The 16,394-nt window shown below is 36.9% G+C and overlaps 1 protein-coding gene across 10 annotated transcripts in view; it reads right to left on the minus strand.

The window, feature by feature from the left end:
* Nucleotides 1-1,503: 1,503 nt before the first annotated feature.
* LOC124221997 (interference hedgehog) overlaps nucleotides 1,504-16,394 on the minus strand; it is a 29,716-nt gene continuing 14,825 nt past the window's right edge. For 7 of the 10 annotated variants that reach the window (XM_069137259.1, XM_046632512.2, XM_069137260.1 and 4 more), the window contains 6 exons: nucleotides 9,525-9,605; nucleotides 8,928-9,173; nucleotides 7,743-8,738; nucleotides 6,687-7,508; nucleotides 6,311-6,423; nucleotides 1,504-4,049 (listed from right to left, as the gene is read on the minus strand). In XM_069137259.1, the coding sequence (XP_068993360.1) occupies nucleotides 3,903-4,049; nucleotides 6,311-6,423; nucleotides 6,687-7,508; nucleotides 7,743-8,738; nucleotides 8,928-9,173; nucleotides 9,525-9,605 (2,405 nt within the window). In that variant the 3' untranslated portion in view covers nucleotides 1,504-3,902. Of the gene's footprint in view, nucleotides 4,089-4,482; nucleotides 6,188-6,310; nucleotides 6,424-6,686; nucleotides 7,509-7,742; nucleotides 8,739-8,927; nucleotides 9,174-9,524; nucleotides 9,606-16,394 lie in introns of those variants that run through there. The other 3 variants (XM_069137255.1, XM_069137257.1, XM_069137256.1) reach the window with 3 other exon arrangements.

A 16,394-nucleotide genomic window follows, 5' to 3' on the forward strand; every position in this document is an offset into this window, starting at 1 on the left:
CAGCGTATTGGGACTGCGCTTAATCGTTTTCTCTGGCAAAGTTACGTCGGAATACTGCTAGAAAGAATTTATTCCAGCACTTTTCAAAATCGCGAAAATTTTCGCCAAAAATGCAAAGGGGTTAGCCTTACTTTTTTTTTGGGCAAAAAACTTTTGGTCTCAGAATCGAATTAAACGACACTTTTCCGACTAATTGGACCCCCAGGACCTCAGAAAACGCAGCGAAACGAGCGTGGGATCACCAGGACAGAAGTTGCGAAGGAAAAAGCACCTGCTGAAAAATGTCGAAAACACAGGTTCTCGTTTTTCGGCTGTAACTTTTCATTCGTTGCTCGCAGCGTATTGGGACTGCGCTCGATCGTTTTCTCTGGCAAAGTTACGTCGGAATACTGCTAGAAAGAATTTATTCCAGCACTTTTCAAAATCGCGAAAATTTTCGCCAAAAATGCAAAGGGGTTAGCCTTACTTTTTTTTTGGGCAAAAAACTTTTGGTCTCAGAATCGAATTAAACGACACTTTTCCGACTAATTGGACCCCCAGGACCTCAGAAAACGCAGCGAAACGAGCGTGGGATCACCAGGACAGAAGTTGCGAAGGAAAAAGCACCTGCTGAAAAATGTCGAAAACACAGGTTCTCGTTTTTCGGCTGTAACTTTTCATTCGTTGCTCGCAGCGTATTGGGACTGCGCTCGATCGTTTTCTCTGGCAAAGTTACGTCGGAATACTGCCAGAAAGAATTTATTCCAGCACTTTTCAAAATCGCGAAAATTTTCGCCAAAAATGCAAAGGGGTTAGCCTTACTTTTTTTTGGGCAAAAAACTTTTGGTCTCAGATTCGAATTAAACGACCCTTTTCCGACTAATTGGACCCCCAGGACCTCAGAAAACGCAGCGAAACGAGCGTGGGGTCACCAGTACAGAAGTTACGAAGGAAAAAGCACCTGCTGAAAAATGTCGAAAACACAGGTTCTCGTTTTTTGGCTGTAACTTCTCATTCGTTGCTCGCAGCGTATTGGGACTGCGCTTAATCGTTTTCTCTGGCAAAATTACGTCGGAATACTGCCAGAAAAAATTTATTCCAGCACTTTTCAAAATCGCGAAAATTTTCGCCAAAAATGCAAAGGGGTCATTCTCACTTTTTTTTGTACATTAGTTCTGAAAGTACTCGTATATGATTTTGTAAGTGACAAAACATGTTTCCAACGTGGTTCTTCAATTTTGCTCCACCTGCCGTTTTTTGTGAAGGCTAATATACAATAAAGGCACTCGGTTTACACACGACCGTACCCAAAAAACAATAAAACAATACTAACCAGTCCCCACGCATGCCCCACCCTAATTTCTGGCACCGCAATACACCATTACATTTGAATCTACATACCAATGCTTAATGTATTTACTTCATCGCAAATGGTCTGATTTCTACCTATACCTGATAATTTGAATTTGAAACAGATTTTCGTTTTGTAATTATTAAATAAAGCATCATTATTGACAAGTGTGATTTTGAAAATACGTGTTTTTTTTATTGAAGTTAAGTACATAAACATGGTGAGTTATATACATATTTATTATTAGACATTATTGTGTCGGCAAGATATAAGGCTTATGCACACGGGACCAATGGTTCTTTAACTAGCACAAGAAGAGCACAGCCTATCACAATCCCTAGTCCAACAGAAAGCAGATCATACACAGACTCTGGCCAAATCAGTCGTTCTCAATTGCAATTACTGACTTCTTAGACTCTGTAAAGAATTATTGATCACGTACAGAGATTAATGCGATGAAAAAACATCCTAATATGTACATAAAATGTTGCCGTTTACTTTTCTCTAGCGACTCTCAGAAAAAACTTGGGTCACATACGAAGTAAAACTATATCTAAAAAAAATAGTTTCAAAATATATAAAATATTCCATAATTTGCATATTTCAACATTATCGCGTTATAATAAAAATTCTACTTTAGTAACTATATAAAAGCTATATTTACAATTTTCACTGGAGTTTCAATTATTTTACTTAAAATGCTTTTGATGCACCGGAACACATTTCTTCTTACGCACAACCAGACTCTCACTTCTAAACTATAAATTAAGTATCATCAAATATCAATAGAGAAAACAGAACGAAGTTATTTGTCCATCGTTAAGGCACTATTACGTCATAGTATGCATATCAATGCTAGGAAGAGAGACTTACGTAGTATACAAATAATAATAATAATAATAATAATAATAATAATAATAATAATAATAATAATAATAATAATAATAATAATAATAATAATCGTGGTGGTGGTGGTGATGATGGTGATGATGATGATGATGATGATGATGATGATGATGATGATGATGATGTGGTGAGCATTATTGATTCCAACTTTTTTCTATTAGCCTTATTAAAAGTAGGCGTATCAAAAAAATCAATTGAACTCATGCCATTTCCGAAAATTTAAATTGCGCGCTGGATACGCTGCAGAGTCACAGTTCAGTTTGTCTCAAATTCATTCAGGTGTGAAATAAAAACTCCTGTTTTTTCTCATAGTTATATGGACGTATTGCATTGGATGCTTGAAAATATAGACTAATAAATAATATAGATCAACATCTGTAATCTCAGCGATAGAGTAGAGACTCAAGGATCACGTATTCAATTGAAGAAGAGACAATATGCCTCTGTAGTTTTCATTACTCGGCACTTGAATTTTTCTTACTTTAATACAAAATTTATACGAAATGATCTTCAGGAGTGTTACTAACATAATCGTTAAAAGAGCGAGAAGATAACAAAGCGTTAACCCAGTATAAACAATAATAACAATAGATCCAGTAGACATCTTCCATTTCTCTATTGCCGTAGCAGTCATATATTATAGGTATAACTTATCCTTTGAATGAGAATAAGACCATTCTTGAACTATCTCCTTGTGCATGAACCCACTTAACGGTACCGAATATGCAGTTGGAAAACGAGATGAAAACGAATGGACAAAAATTGAAGTCGATTCTTTGCGATTTGAAAAAAATTGAAAATAATTCAGAGAATCATATTTTGTGGTAATTTGCGTCTACGCGGTACCTGATTACAAGAGAACGGAATGTGATCGCATTTTTCTTTTCTCTTCGGGTGAACACTTCATCATCTTCTCTTTACCATTAATATCGAATAATACTTCGAACTTGCAAATAAATCAATAATTATTATAACTAGTATTGTGCATAGTATAATGTGATAAATTAGCACATATTTTGAGTCTCGTAATTGCCATATATTATATTCAATTTTGTCAGGTTTGGAAAAGGAATGCCATAGGACAGTCTTATGGGGATACGAGGAATTGCAGATACGGATGGAAATACAAGAGATATAAGGGGAAGAGCAGCGCAAGCTATTTTCGCCATTAACTGGAAATGAAAATAAATTATCACCATGATTTTGCGTTGTGAAGAATTTTGCAAGCAAATATGATAAAGCCTGGAATGACAATTCCTGTATCTATAATTATAACTTTTTTTTTGTTTTTATGAAATGTTCAACAGAGTCACTTATTCGTTGCTGAGACACCAAGTAGAACGGTTGCGTTAGTCGCACTCGTGTTCACCAATAAATAAATAAATAAAGAACACTAGAACTTTCGAAATTAAGACAATGCTATCTTCACCAAAATCAGTCAAAACGACTGGTTGTTAAAAGATACGTAATAATAAAATATTTGTTTATTATACTGATATAAACATTTACTTTTATGACGATTTTTTTCAAGACGAGTCACTATGACTGATGTGGTAGTTCTAGCGTTAATCCTGTATGTAAATTCATGTCCGTTGTTACATATTTTTAGTATTCCAGTAGTTTTGAATTATGTTATAAGAAAAAATCATTATGAGAATTGCAGAATTCATAGAGGCTGTTCGTTTGAAGCCGGAGCTCCTAGTGATGGTTCTCCCACGGTATTAGCTTGCACTGTTGCGTCCCCATTGTTGTGGCTGTTGTTGTTTTGACCATTTAAAAATGAAGCCATTTCCATTGTTGATTGTTGTCCGTTCTGTTTATAAACATTTGTGTTCGTTCGCTTCTGTCAGATCTAGGTTGGGTAGATTACGTACCGAAGTGGTATTCGGAAAAAAAAAAACAAAAGAAGAGTGCAGACTCCAGAAAGAGTACGGAGACAGCTGATAGGAATAGCAACGATATTACCAGAGACGTTATTTCGTGCCAATCGTATAGAACTCACAATGATTAATCGATTATAATCGACATACTCTGAAATGCGTGATAGCACGTGCGACATTTCGGAACGTTCCGTAAGGAGTTGGGCTTAGGCGCGCAAAATGTATCCCACATTTCTGAACGATCGTACCGAAATGAAAGAATATGATATATTTCAAATTGATTCACCGGTAGCGGCGTCAAGATTGTAGAGGTAATGTTGGTGTGTTTTGGACTTCAGCCTTTCTAAATCCATTAAAAAAAAAAAAGAAAAAGCAAGAAGCAAAATGAGATAAGTGATTTTGAGAGTCAGACACAAGATTTCGTTTTCGGTAAATCCATTCCGAAATGACGAATCGCGCATATTCATTCTAGTTACGGAGCGACCGTTCAAAAATGTCGCACGTGCTAGCACACATTTCGGAATACGTCTAAATTTCTCTATCCATGCCAGTGTTTAAAAAAAAATTGATATACTTTCAATCAGTAATAGTCCATATTTTACCATTTGCATAATAAATAGAGTGCAAACACCGTACGGTACTGTTATACGTATGAAGTAGGCTGTTCAACCCGCTCGAGCCACTCGAGTGAACTCTGTGCTTGCGCTAACACTGCTGCTACAAGTCGGTCCGAAATATTAGTGTGCGGGACCCGCTTCACCAACTCGCGCGTATTTACTTATGTATTCTTGTAAGAATTTGTATTTCATACACATTGATATTAAACAGCGTCTGAGGTATTATCTTTGCATAGGTGACCAGAGGAATAAAAAAAAAGTTAGAATAAAATGAAGATGACAGTTCAAATGAGGCTGAAATTAGTAATGTAAACCTGACGAAACACCAGGGAAAAATTATTATTGCGCATTTTTAGAATGACTTTTAAGGAGTTGGCTTTGCAAAATATGAGTATATTTTATTTATCATGGTTTACTAAATTTCAGACATTCCTAAAGGTGCGAAGTAGCGATTTTTCGTAAAAATACATCGTACAGTAACGTTACTAGCTTCATCCTCATCGGTTCAAGGCTGTACTGAAGAACTAAGCGCTAAGCGTAACTTTCACGAATTATGGATTCATATTTACAACTGCTAATGAGGTAAAAATTTTGTCAACTATGCATAGGGGAAGGTGGAGCAGCGCCGGCCTGTGGGGTAAAACCAACCACCCAAAAGAATTTGTCAACTGGCAGTCCCGCGCCCAGGCGAGTATTACAAAATAATAAGCAGCGTGGCTCCGTTAATAACAATAAACAACCATAGGAGAGTGGGGCAACCGTTCACCTGAAAAAATAACGGATAATGGCCGGTCTTGCCCCGCAGGTCGGTGCTGCCCCACCTTTCCCTGTATAAATAATTAAAAGAACTTGAGAAAAAGTTCTTTAATCTCTACATATATCAGCTACATTCTAAGGAACAAAAGAAAATATTTCTATTTCTTCATGACTTTAACAATTATAGGCGTGCCGAAAACTCCAAATGCACATATCAATATTTATTTACTACATACAAGTACTTTTCCCTATTATTGTACGTTGAAAGCTTCAAGTTATGAGACATTAAGATAAGAATGAATTATTAACATTATCCAAAATGCAATGTAAGAGTAAGACTCCTTCAGATAGCTATGTTGTTTTCACTATGCCATCTTTCTCATTGTCAGTCTGTCTCAGACGTTTGTCTGTTAATTTTTTTACTCGTACATAGGCTATCATTTTGTCTTGCACGTTACATATTTCCTTTGTATGATCAGAAGAAAAAGACCTTGTAAGCTGACCGAAGATACGTGAAAACGGCCAGCCATGTGAGGTTTCACAGGTTGCATGTCATCAAAAACATGGAGAACAGGGCCTTATGAGCAACCAAACTGTTTTAGAATTACATAGTCTAGGCAATGGGACGCAATGTAAATTAGTCGATAATTGCAGAATACTTGAAGTCGTTTCACTGGCCCAATTTGTGTTTTTTTATCCTTGCATAAAATAAGCCGTATCAGACTGGCTGTCTTTGTATATCTTAAGTCATTGTATGCTTAACATGCTATCCTGATAGAATATGATGTTAGAATACATATATTTCATCTCAATACACTAACCTTGGGAATCGAATCTTCAGGAGTATCAAGACTAGCTAGTGGATTTGGTGTAATGTTGATCTTAGAATCTGGTATACCTCCATTCACGACCCTGCCATTAGGTACTGCTTTATCTGCAAAATACAGCGTGTTAACAGTGAAAATGATTACATGATAACCAAATTGAAATTTTCGTATTCTTAATCCTTAGTACAAACACTTGCATTACATAATTGACACAGTTTCGTAGCTTATACGTGTATATTACACTTGTCCACGATAAACCTATCATCTGAATAAACCTGAAGCTTAAAATTGTGATAAACTCAGATAGCATACAAAGCGACATATCGATATAATTACGTATGGGTACATTGAATCGATTGTAGGAATATACCTAGGCCTTGTGGGGATTCACGATTTTGTTTACGTTTGCTTCGCTTGTAAAGAATAGTCACAGCGGCTAAGGCAGCTAAAATAGCTACTCCTCCGAATCCGCCCCCAACAATCGCGTACAAACCGCCAGTTTTGTTGATTTCTGTAGATTTCAATGTATTTTCAGGAATTACTTGCTGTACAAGAAATTCGGTTGGAAGTGGCAGTGTCTTCTGTTTGTGAATTTGTGAATATTCTGAACCAGCGGCGATAGAGAAACTCTGAACTTTGAACTCGTATGCTGTATCGGGATTCAAGTGTGAAATCGTTGTTGAGTTTGCCGTTTTTCCTTCAACTGTGGTCTTGATGTACTTTCCAGCAAATGTAGTCGCTCTATGGTGAACGATAAAGCCATCTATTTTTGCCGCCGTGTCCTCGATATTCCAGACAAGCAGTATTTCGTGTGGTCCCACAGCCTCTGTGTTTATCAATATTGGAACGGGCAGTTTGGGGGCCTTTACGTCCGAAGTGCGGTTCAGCAGGAACTTTACCGAGTTACTGCTAAGTTTATTATCATGGTTCGAATATACGGCTGCTATTCGGAATTTGTAAGTATGGTTTGGCTGTAAATCGGTTACTTCAAAAGAACGCACATGTTTCGGTATCACCATTGTATCGGTCATCCATTTTCCTTGCTTTCTATTCATTTTTTGTCCCAGTTCTCTGTACTGAACTTTGAAAAATTCAATCGGCAGACCATTATTCTCTGGTACTGACCACCTCACCATGACAGAGACGTCTGAAAGCCGTGTGACGTTTGGCTGATTTGGCGGCACCATCAATGCTGAAATTTGAAAAATTTACACCGATTATCATCTCTTTACCAAACATGAATTATTTCTTATTCAATGACATTACGAAATCTTGGAAAAAAATGAAGATCTTCCACAGGGTAGATCTCCGGTATAAAGTAATAATCTAATATGCTTTTGGACGTTAATATGTGTTGTTGGCCAGTATTACCGAATGAACTAGCTATGTGCAAAAGTCAAGAAAACTGAGAATATCATCCAATTACCATTTCCCTTACGTTTCCCTTCCTTAATGGGACGCCTTCTGCCACCGATTCTCGTGTGTTCACGGTGATTAGGACTTGAGCTATATGTATTATCTGATCTCGATTCACCTACGCCGCTCAAATGCTGTTTTGGTGTGACCCTCAGCAAACCGTAACCGGAGTCCGAACCATATTCATTACTGGCGACACATTGAACTATACCGGCATGTTTCTTCTCAACCGGAGATATGTACAATGACCTAGAATTTTTATTTTTATCTCGAGGTAGAAATTCGCCATTGATTAACCATTCTACAACTGGTTCAGGTATACCAGACACACTGCAGAATATTTCCAAGTCACCACCCTCCGAGACGGTTGATATTTTCAATGGTTTGGTTACTCTGGGACTCTCTACAACGTGTAAGAATATTTTACACTGTTTGACACCGTGTTCATTGCTCCAGCGGCAGTGGTACTGCCCGTTATCTGAGATTTGCACGTTGTGTATATTTAGTCCTGCGGCAGTGACCCTTACTTTGGACGGCAGGTGGTTACCAATTCTGCTCCACGTTACACGAGGTACAGGATTACCAGCACCAAAACATTCCAAAGTTATATTTTTACCAGGCAGTACTCTATACTCAAATTGTGGTTGTTTAATAAAATACGGCGGTTGAGCTTTATCACTACCAAGGACCGATAAAATAGTCTTGCGCCGAGATGTATACGTCTGGGATGAAATATCGTTGTTGGCCACACAGTGATACTGGCCATTGTCGGCCATAGATATATTTTTCAACACCATTGTGTTGCCGTCCGTAAAAAAAGCGTTTTTTATTGTGTCGTTGTATTTGTAGAATTCCACAATTGCTTGAGGGCACGAATAAGACACCGGGCAAGTAATGGGTACTGTATTTCCTGCTGCAACTTGCAACTTTTCATTCTCTTCTTCCACGAAATCTTCCAGCGTGGCGAGGCTTAATCTTGCTGGATCTGATGCCAGTCCACTGGTTCCTGTAATGTGAACCAAGTCTAGATCAGTGCACTCAGAAAACGAAGCTATTTCGCATTATGAGATTAGCTTATTATAACTACACACTCGTGATTCTACTCACAAATGAAGCAAACGGATCCGATTGGAGCAACAATACCTTTACTCTGATATACAGATTCGTTTGTTCCATTTGCTGAACAAATTTTTACCGTAATAGGCTATGCACTGATAATCCCCAGCTTTTGACTTCTCATCAAAGTAAACAACATGTCTGGACGCTTTGACGCCGCTATTTTCAGACTGAATCATGGGTCCCCAATGATCGGAATTCAGAGGTTTGTGTCGCCAAAAAAATTTTTCAGCTGGCAGGTTGAGGCTGCATTCAAAGTAGACTTCATCGCCCAGAGGTGCAGCTATTGGCTCAGGATGTCTGTTGAACGACATGCCCAAGTCTGCTTTTTCAGATGATTGGTCGAAAAAAAGAAAACCATTCGATCAAAACAATTCTAAGAATTTAAATATAAAGAAATTCTAAAATTACTACTAACATGTTCGATGTAAAGACTATGCAAATGACCATGAGCAAACGATAATGTTGTTTTGCCTGCTAGCACTCTGATTTTAATGATGAAGTTAGTCAAGTTTAAAGTCGAGATGATACATCATAACTAGACTCGTCAATTTTTTGATTACATCCGCAATCCGTATGCACACTACTGTACACCTACCATTATGAAATATGAGTAATTACCAAACTGCATAAGAGTATTTTATGTATAAAGCTTACCCAAGCTTTTAATACTCACCGGCCAAAGTGTGTTTCATTAAGGACAGTAATACCCCGAAAACAACGTATACGAAGGACATCGGCCGCATCATCACATATTCTGAAAAGAGGTAATCGATGAAACACGTGGTCGCCCAGGATTCTTCAACTACTTTATTGATTATAGGCTGATTGTAAGCTCCCTTACGCACTGTGAGGATCGCTCAAATCACGGTCACGAAAAGAGTTCAAGTTTACTCAGGTAGATCGGTCAACATTAAATAAAATTACAGCATATGCACATTCCACTGTAGACATATCGTGGATAGCTTACAATTAGATGGTTTTGAGACGCAAATTGACAATAACCCTTGACGCAATTAGATACAATTATAAGGAGCTATTCGAGATCAGTACCATATAATGATGTGTCTCTTAATTATAATACGCAATTCTGTTATAGGGTACACAGCTACTAGATATAATGCTAAGCCCTGTCTCACATAATCTTCTCAAATATACCAATGGCGGGCACACTTAATGTGCGGCTTATCGTTGCAATCTGTTGCATCCCAATTCACACAGCTAATGTGATAGTTTTCATGTGAAACTAGTTAGTCATACCTTCGGAATTGCAATTTTCACTAAAATTTGTCCAACTTAGCTGTAAATAATATTATACCTAAGGGAGTTTTTCCAACAACGATGGTTGCAAGAACTGCATATTTGAATATCTCGATACTTTCACTCCTAAATGTAAATGTGATATTAACAAAAACTGTGCTACTTCGAGATAGAAAATAATTTATTTTACTATACAACTCAAGTGTGGGCAGCGAAACCGCCGGATAAAAATTATTAAAATCGATACATAAGACTCTAATCGGGCGGTACTCAAACATTTATGATCAAACATTCGTGTCTGACATGTACAGCGGTATTTTACGAAACGAATAAGTAGTCTTACATTCAATTCTATCCCTAGAAAAGTACTTGCAAAAACTTGTATCTGAAATTTCGATCAGTTATGCTCGATCGAAAACCCATAATTCGTCACTAATACCGAGTTCTTATATAAATCCGAATGTAGGTTAGTACAACATTTAGTGTGCCTATTAAGGAAATAATTTACGAGTTGAGGTTTGAATCGTTGAATCTTCTGATATTAACCAAAAAATGAAAACCTGACCAAGCACGAGCGTCTATCGCAAAGTTGGAAAATTGCAGGCAAATTGGGCTCCCCCGAAATTTTTGCGAAATTTTGCAAAATTGACAAACATTGCAAATTTGTTTATGCACCTGCATCAGGAAACCTTTTTCAAAGGGGTCAGCTTTGCCCGGTACGACCCACTTTATCCGCCTTTTCTGTGCGTGCAAAAATTTGTCTCCATAGTTTTTCAAAACAATTGGTTGTATGCACCGATGAACTCACATAATGGCCTTGAAAGTGAAATAATTATCGAAGTATACCTAACAAAGGGAGAAAGTTGGCGGGGAGATGAAAAGGTTGTGATTTAAAAAACTAAATACAACCGGGTGAAAAATATCGCTTTAAACAAACCACCAAAGCGTTTCTGTAGCTGTAATTGTAACTTTGACAAGATAACATCAGGGCGACTGCACTGATTGACTGTGTATAGGGTTGGTAATTTATCGGTAAAGCGGGCGCAATTTTAGGCACGCATTGCACGAAGTTTGATTATTTCGTTTGCAACCCTATGATCAACCCGACCAAGCCGTAAGAAACACGGACCCCGCTGCGTTGTGGGAATAGTCGTGGGGTATTTTTCAACTACAATACACATCGTACATTGTACTATCGCCAGTGATATTTGTATTTCGCTGTTTCAACGCCAGTGTTATATTTAATCATGATAAAGGAGACGAAATGTACGAGGAATTCAAAGTTCTATCATCATACCTGTTCAAGTATATGTAGGTGTAACGCATATAATTTATTACAGAAAAACGAAAATTATTATTTTATTTTAATATTATTGGTACAAGGCATTGCATACGAATACCTATACACACAGTCACCAGTTACGTACATTGATATTCTCTAACATTCGGCGAACTATTATATACGTTGTCATTAGATTACAAAACTTCTACGTCTCATTATCCACGAACAACGATATCATTGTATCATTTATATACACGTCTCATCGAATCGCTTCAGTACACGGTTACTGTTCAACGCTCGATATTGTTGCATGGATGTGAGCCTATGTCAGTAGTTACGGTGAGGTAATTTTTCACTTCTCTTTGCTTTCCGTAACATTCCGGATTAAGAAAGTGATACTAAAATATTATAAACAAAATTGTAATACCTTGGAATGTAGGTAGTATATCTGTAATTGGAAAAAATACCACGTATCCTCATATTTTTTTTACTGGTATGAAGGCATAGTGTTTGATAAAAAAATATATATGTTCTTGCGATACATTCAATTCAACATTTATTTCTGATGCCGAAAGCGGGAGGACTTGAAACAATTTCGTAACATTCATCTGCAGGCCTTACCTATATGCGTATAGTAATTATTTAGTAACCACCGGACGAGTAGCCCACCAAAATATACTGTATGCCAATAGCGTAGCAGGTAAGAGGGCCGAAAGATGCTGGCTTGAAGCGATCTCCCATACAAATAAAGAACTTAAATTCCGTAGCAGTGACTATCAACTCACACAAGGCGACATCCTCGCTCGCGGTGCTACAAAACGTACCTATGTACGCTCCTACAAGCCCATAGGCGAAGGTAATATTTACGAGTATACATAGTAATATTACAGCTGTCTTATAATACAATATACATTATAACTGTCTGCATCATAGATCGGGTAAAGAATCGGCGCATGGTGCGCGAGCTATTATGAATATAGCATTGCAGTCAATAATAATACGGTTAATAACAATATGTATGTTAAAGGCATCCGATACGTATGCCGGTGCCGAAAATACTGTAAAGAACGTTTGCGTGGTGTCATTAACATGTACATATACGGTGAGCATAAATGATGTCAGTGCATGTACGTCTATAACAAAGTCGCGTAGTAAAGTAGGTATTATACGCTTGTTGACTGCAAGCGTTGCGATGTAATATGTATACGATACCCTGCAAATATGATGACGACAATCAGGATAATACAGTGGCCACACAGTTGTGGTGAAATAAATTTCAAACAGAAAAAAATCAACAAGAATATGTTAAATTGTAATTTAGTAAATGAAATTTTCCTTTCGCTTGTACCGTTTTGTGAAAAATATACCGCAATACAAATACTGTCTCTTGATTCGATATACTGAAAGTGGTTAATGGAAAAAGTTCCGTGTATATTATATATTACCCAGATAATATTGTGTTCCTGACCAAGAAATTACGGTCGTATTATGTAGTTGTATTTGAAGAACATCGAGTGAAATAGTTTGGGACAGCAAATAGGTTACTGTAAAAATGACGTAACACACGGAAAGATTGAACTACGCGACTCCGGGGAACGGTGAAATACAATAAGTTTCTGGTAATATGAGGATGAATTCCGCTTTGATTAGCATTTTACTGTCTGGTTACCCTCTATCTCAATTAATGCAGATCGATAGTCAAATTACTTTTTATCGTATAGCACGAGTGGGTTATGATGTATAATTGACACATGTATAGGTAATAATGAATTCACGATTTTACAGAGTCATTCATTCTATAGGAGTAGTAGCACCTCATTTTCCCTAAAACAAAATCCGGGTAAGACCTTCTCTCTCAACCTAAGACTATATGTATACACATAACTTGCGAGTCGCTTGTTATCTGATACTTGAGTAAGAGAGCCGCTTGTGTGGGCTTGAACTAAAGTCTGATTTCACTGAAACTCACCGTTTGGCAAACTATTTCCTACACTGAGAGGGAAAAGTTCTTGAATTAAAAAAAAAAAAAAAAATTGTTTCGAGCCAAGTTCACGGCTAGCGAAACCAATACTTGGTTATTATAACAATTTATAAATTACACAAAGTAAATGAAAAATGCTTCTGTTGACTTTATTATTATTTAACAGAAATACGAGGATGTACAGTAAATGAAATATCAAGTTGCAAGACCTATATCATATACGTGAAAATCATTTTGGTAACCCGTTGACTGTCAGTGAGACACATATATTACGGGCATTTGAAAAAAGAATCATGCCAAGTTTTACTACATCGATTCGACTGTAATTTGGCAGATCATCGTTTTTGAGGTCGCTGAATTATAGGATAATTTTATGAAATTTTTTTTATCCACCACAATAACGGACTGCTAAGGGGTTCACATGAATATTCTACTTTTTGATCCAACAAATGTTTGATAAATGCAAGATTGTGTTCTTTGTTTGTAGGTTTGAAAAAATCTCAGTTAACGGAGCTGAAGAATTGGTTGATAAAATCACAACTAGATACAAGCAACTGAACATTCAGTTCAGTGTAGTGTTTCAATCATTTATTGAAACAACTTATTTGTCGACTGTAGTCTCGTATCGTTTGGATAAACTAATGCTCAGGTTCTAAAGTAAGATTATGTTTTAAATTAAAATTACTATAAATTTCGATTGAGGAAACTGAATGGAATCGAAGAACGTCCTGCAATCATTTGGAATGGTGCTGAACAGAAATAAAATTGTAATTGAACACCTAATTACGGTAGTTGGTAGTTTTCTTAGCAACGCAAGTAACTTGTAATTGTCGCAAGTCGGATAAAACGTATTTTTAGTTTCCGACAAATGCCGCGTGGATTTGATCGAGATCCGAACCGGGGACCGTTCGCAAATACCTATAATCCTATCTAGGCGGACATCTGTTGCCACTACGCCAAACTATCGCACAGACTTCGGGTTGACTTTAGCCGAGTTACAATAGATGACGAAGTATATTTATTTCAGTGATATGAAGCTATTGCATGAAGCGTTGCACATTTGTCGGTTCTTTTCGACCAACAAATTATTCAAAAGTAGCTAAATTCATTAGCCTATTCGTGATTGTAGATATATTCATTGAACTATTTGTATGGAAACAATTTTGTTGTTTTTTCGCCTGATACATACGTTTCAATCAACTCAAGTATTTGCAGTTAGTACAATTATATTCGCTGACTTGGATCAACAAAGCAATCGATGCCTACGAGATGTAGATTTGCTTAGGCTAAGACACTTAAATTTTTTGTTTCGATCGTCTAAAGTTCTTGACAAATGGCACATTTAGTTCGATCAAACATACGTATTCAACAATGTGTGAGTTTGAACGCAAAGAATAAAAATCACTTAGTTTGACGAAATCAATTTGTTTACTAAATCATATTTAGGGGTCGATTTAAGGGGATCAAATTTGATTCCGCGGAATACTGAATTCTTTGACGACAGAAAAAATATTTAAGTTGAAGCGATTGCACGCATTCAACCACAGGTACCCTTCTTCAACCGGATCATTGAGTTGACACAACTAGATATTCTTAGGACCCATGAAATTTTCAATCAAATTAATAGCATAGTTCAAATAACTCGTTTGGCTGATTTGACGTGACAGCCTGACAGAATTTATTACGTCAACTATGGTATATTCAGTTTCACAAAATAACGATTGAAGCAACAATTTTTAATCAAACTAAATCGATTCAGTTGATTCAACGACTTTTTTATCTCTGTGCAAAAAAATATTTATTTAACAATAAGACATCGAAAATGAGCAACACATTTTTGGCCTATAGTTTCCGCACAATGATTATGCAAACAAAAACATAATATGTAACATTGTATGGCAGGGAGCAGCATGCGACCCTCATGATGCAGTTAATACGTAACGTATAGGATGAGTCGATTTCGAAAAGTAAAATATATGATTCCGAAAAATTTCTCCATAGGTATAGTGGCGGGGCGAGGGGAGTGCAGCAATCAATTACCTAATATATTGGAAATCATAGTACAGAATTATTCATTTCTCAATGCGCATATAGATATAGTGGAACAAATACGGTGAGTGTTATGTGCGAAACAGGTGAGCTTATTGGTGGACTTTATTGGTGAATTTTGATTAATAGAAATTTGAGGAAAAATCATTATGAAGCATACAGTATAATTTGTAGCCGCGACTGTGACAGATTACTTTTCTGCCTTCATTTTTCCGAATTCAAATGTGTAATAAGTTTTTTTCGTATCGCTCTATCTCATACAGGCGGGTAAGGCAACTTAGCGCTGACTTATAAGGTTTTATTAGCTTTTGCGACTGTATTTAGGAACACAATATTTTCAACTTCTCGCACTTCTAAAAGTGGAAGCTATTGTATTATCACCCCAAGAGTGAAAAGTTGAGGGCTTTTGCCAGATCTCCACGTTTTGAGGTCTAACAGAGAATCAATTTCGACCGCATTCAGACGGTCGCCTGGGTCTGTGAGCCGTCAATTTTTTGTTCGTCGATACCTCAAAAATGAATGGACAGATTTTAATGATTTTGGTCTAAATTGGTGTGACTCTTCTTAAGTTAGAACTAATAAGATTTTTAATTCGATTTGTCCTGCAGGTTTCAAATTATGTAAGTAAGAGAATTAAAAAAAAATAAATAATAATAATAAAATGAAAATCATATCGAACTATTCTCTCTGAACTCGGAACGTATCCGAGCCCGAAGTTCGTAAGTTGGCCTATCGAGGTCAACCAGATTAAGACGTTACTTTCACATAATGTATCCCTTAAATACATATGTAGGGTATATTTTACAATGTATTCGTACAGTTCGAAATTTAATACGCAATATCATGTTTTGCCTGGCAATTCTATCATGTTGCCGCGGGACTCCCATTTATTCTCACGTCGCGTCGCGTCGCCACGGCCGATGGTTTTACCGAACATTATTACAATAAATAAGGCACAATAAATTTCGAAGACA

Source organism: Neodiprion pinetum, chromosome 6, assembly GCF_021155775.2.
Source record: "Neodiprion pinetum isolate iyNeoPine1 chromosome 6, iyNeoPine1.2, whole genome shotgun sequence".
Classification (NCBI taxonomy): domain Eukaryota; kingdom Metazoa; phylum Arthropoda; class Insecta; order Hymenoptera; family Diprionidae; genus Neodiprion; species Neodiprion pinetum.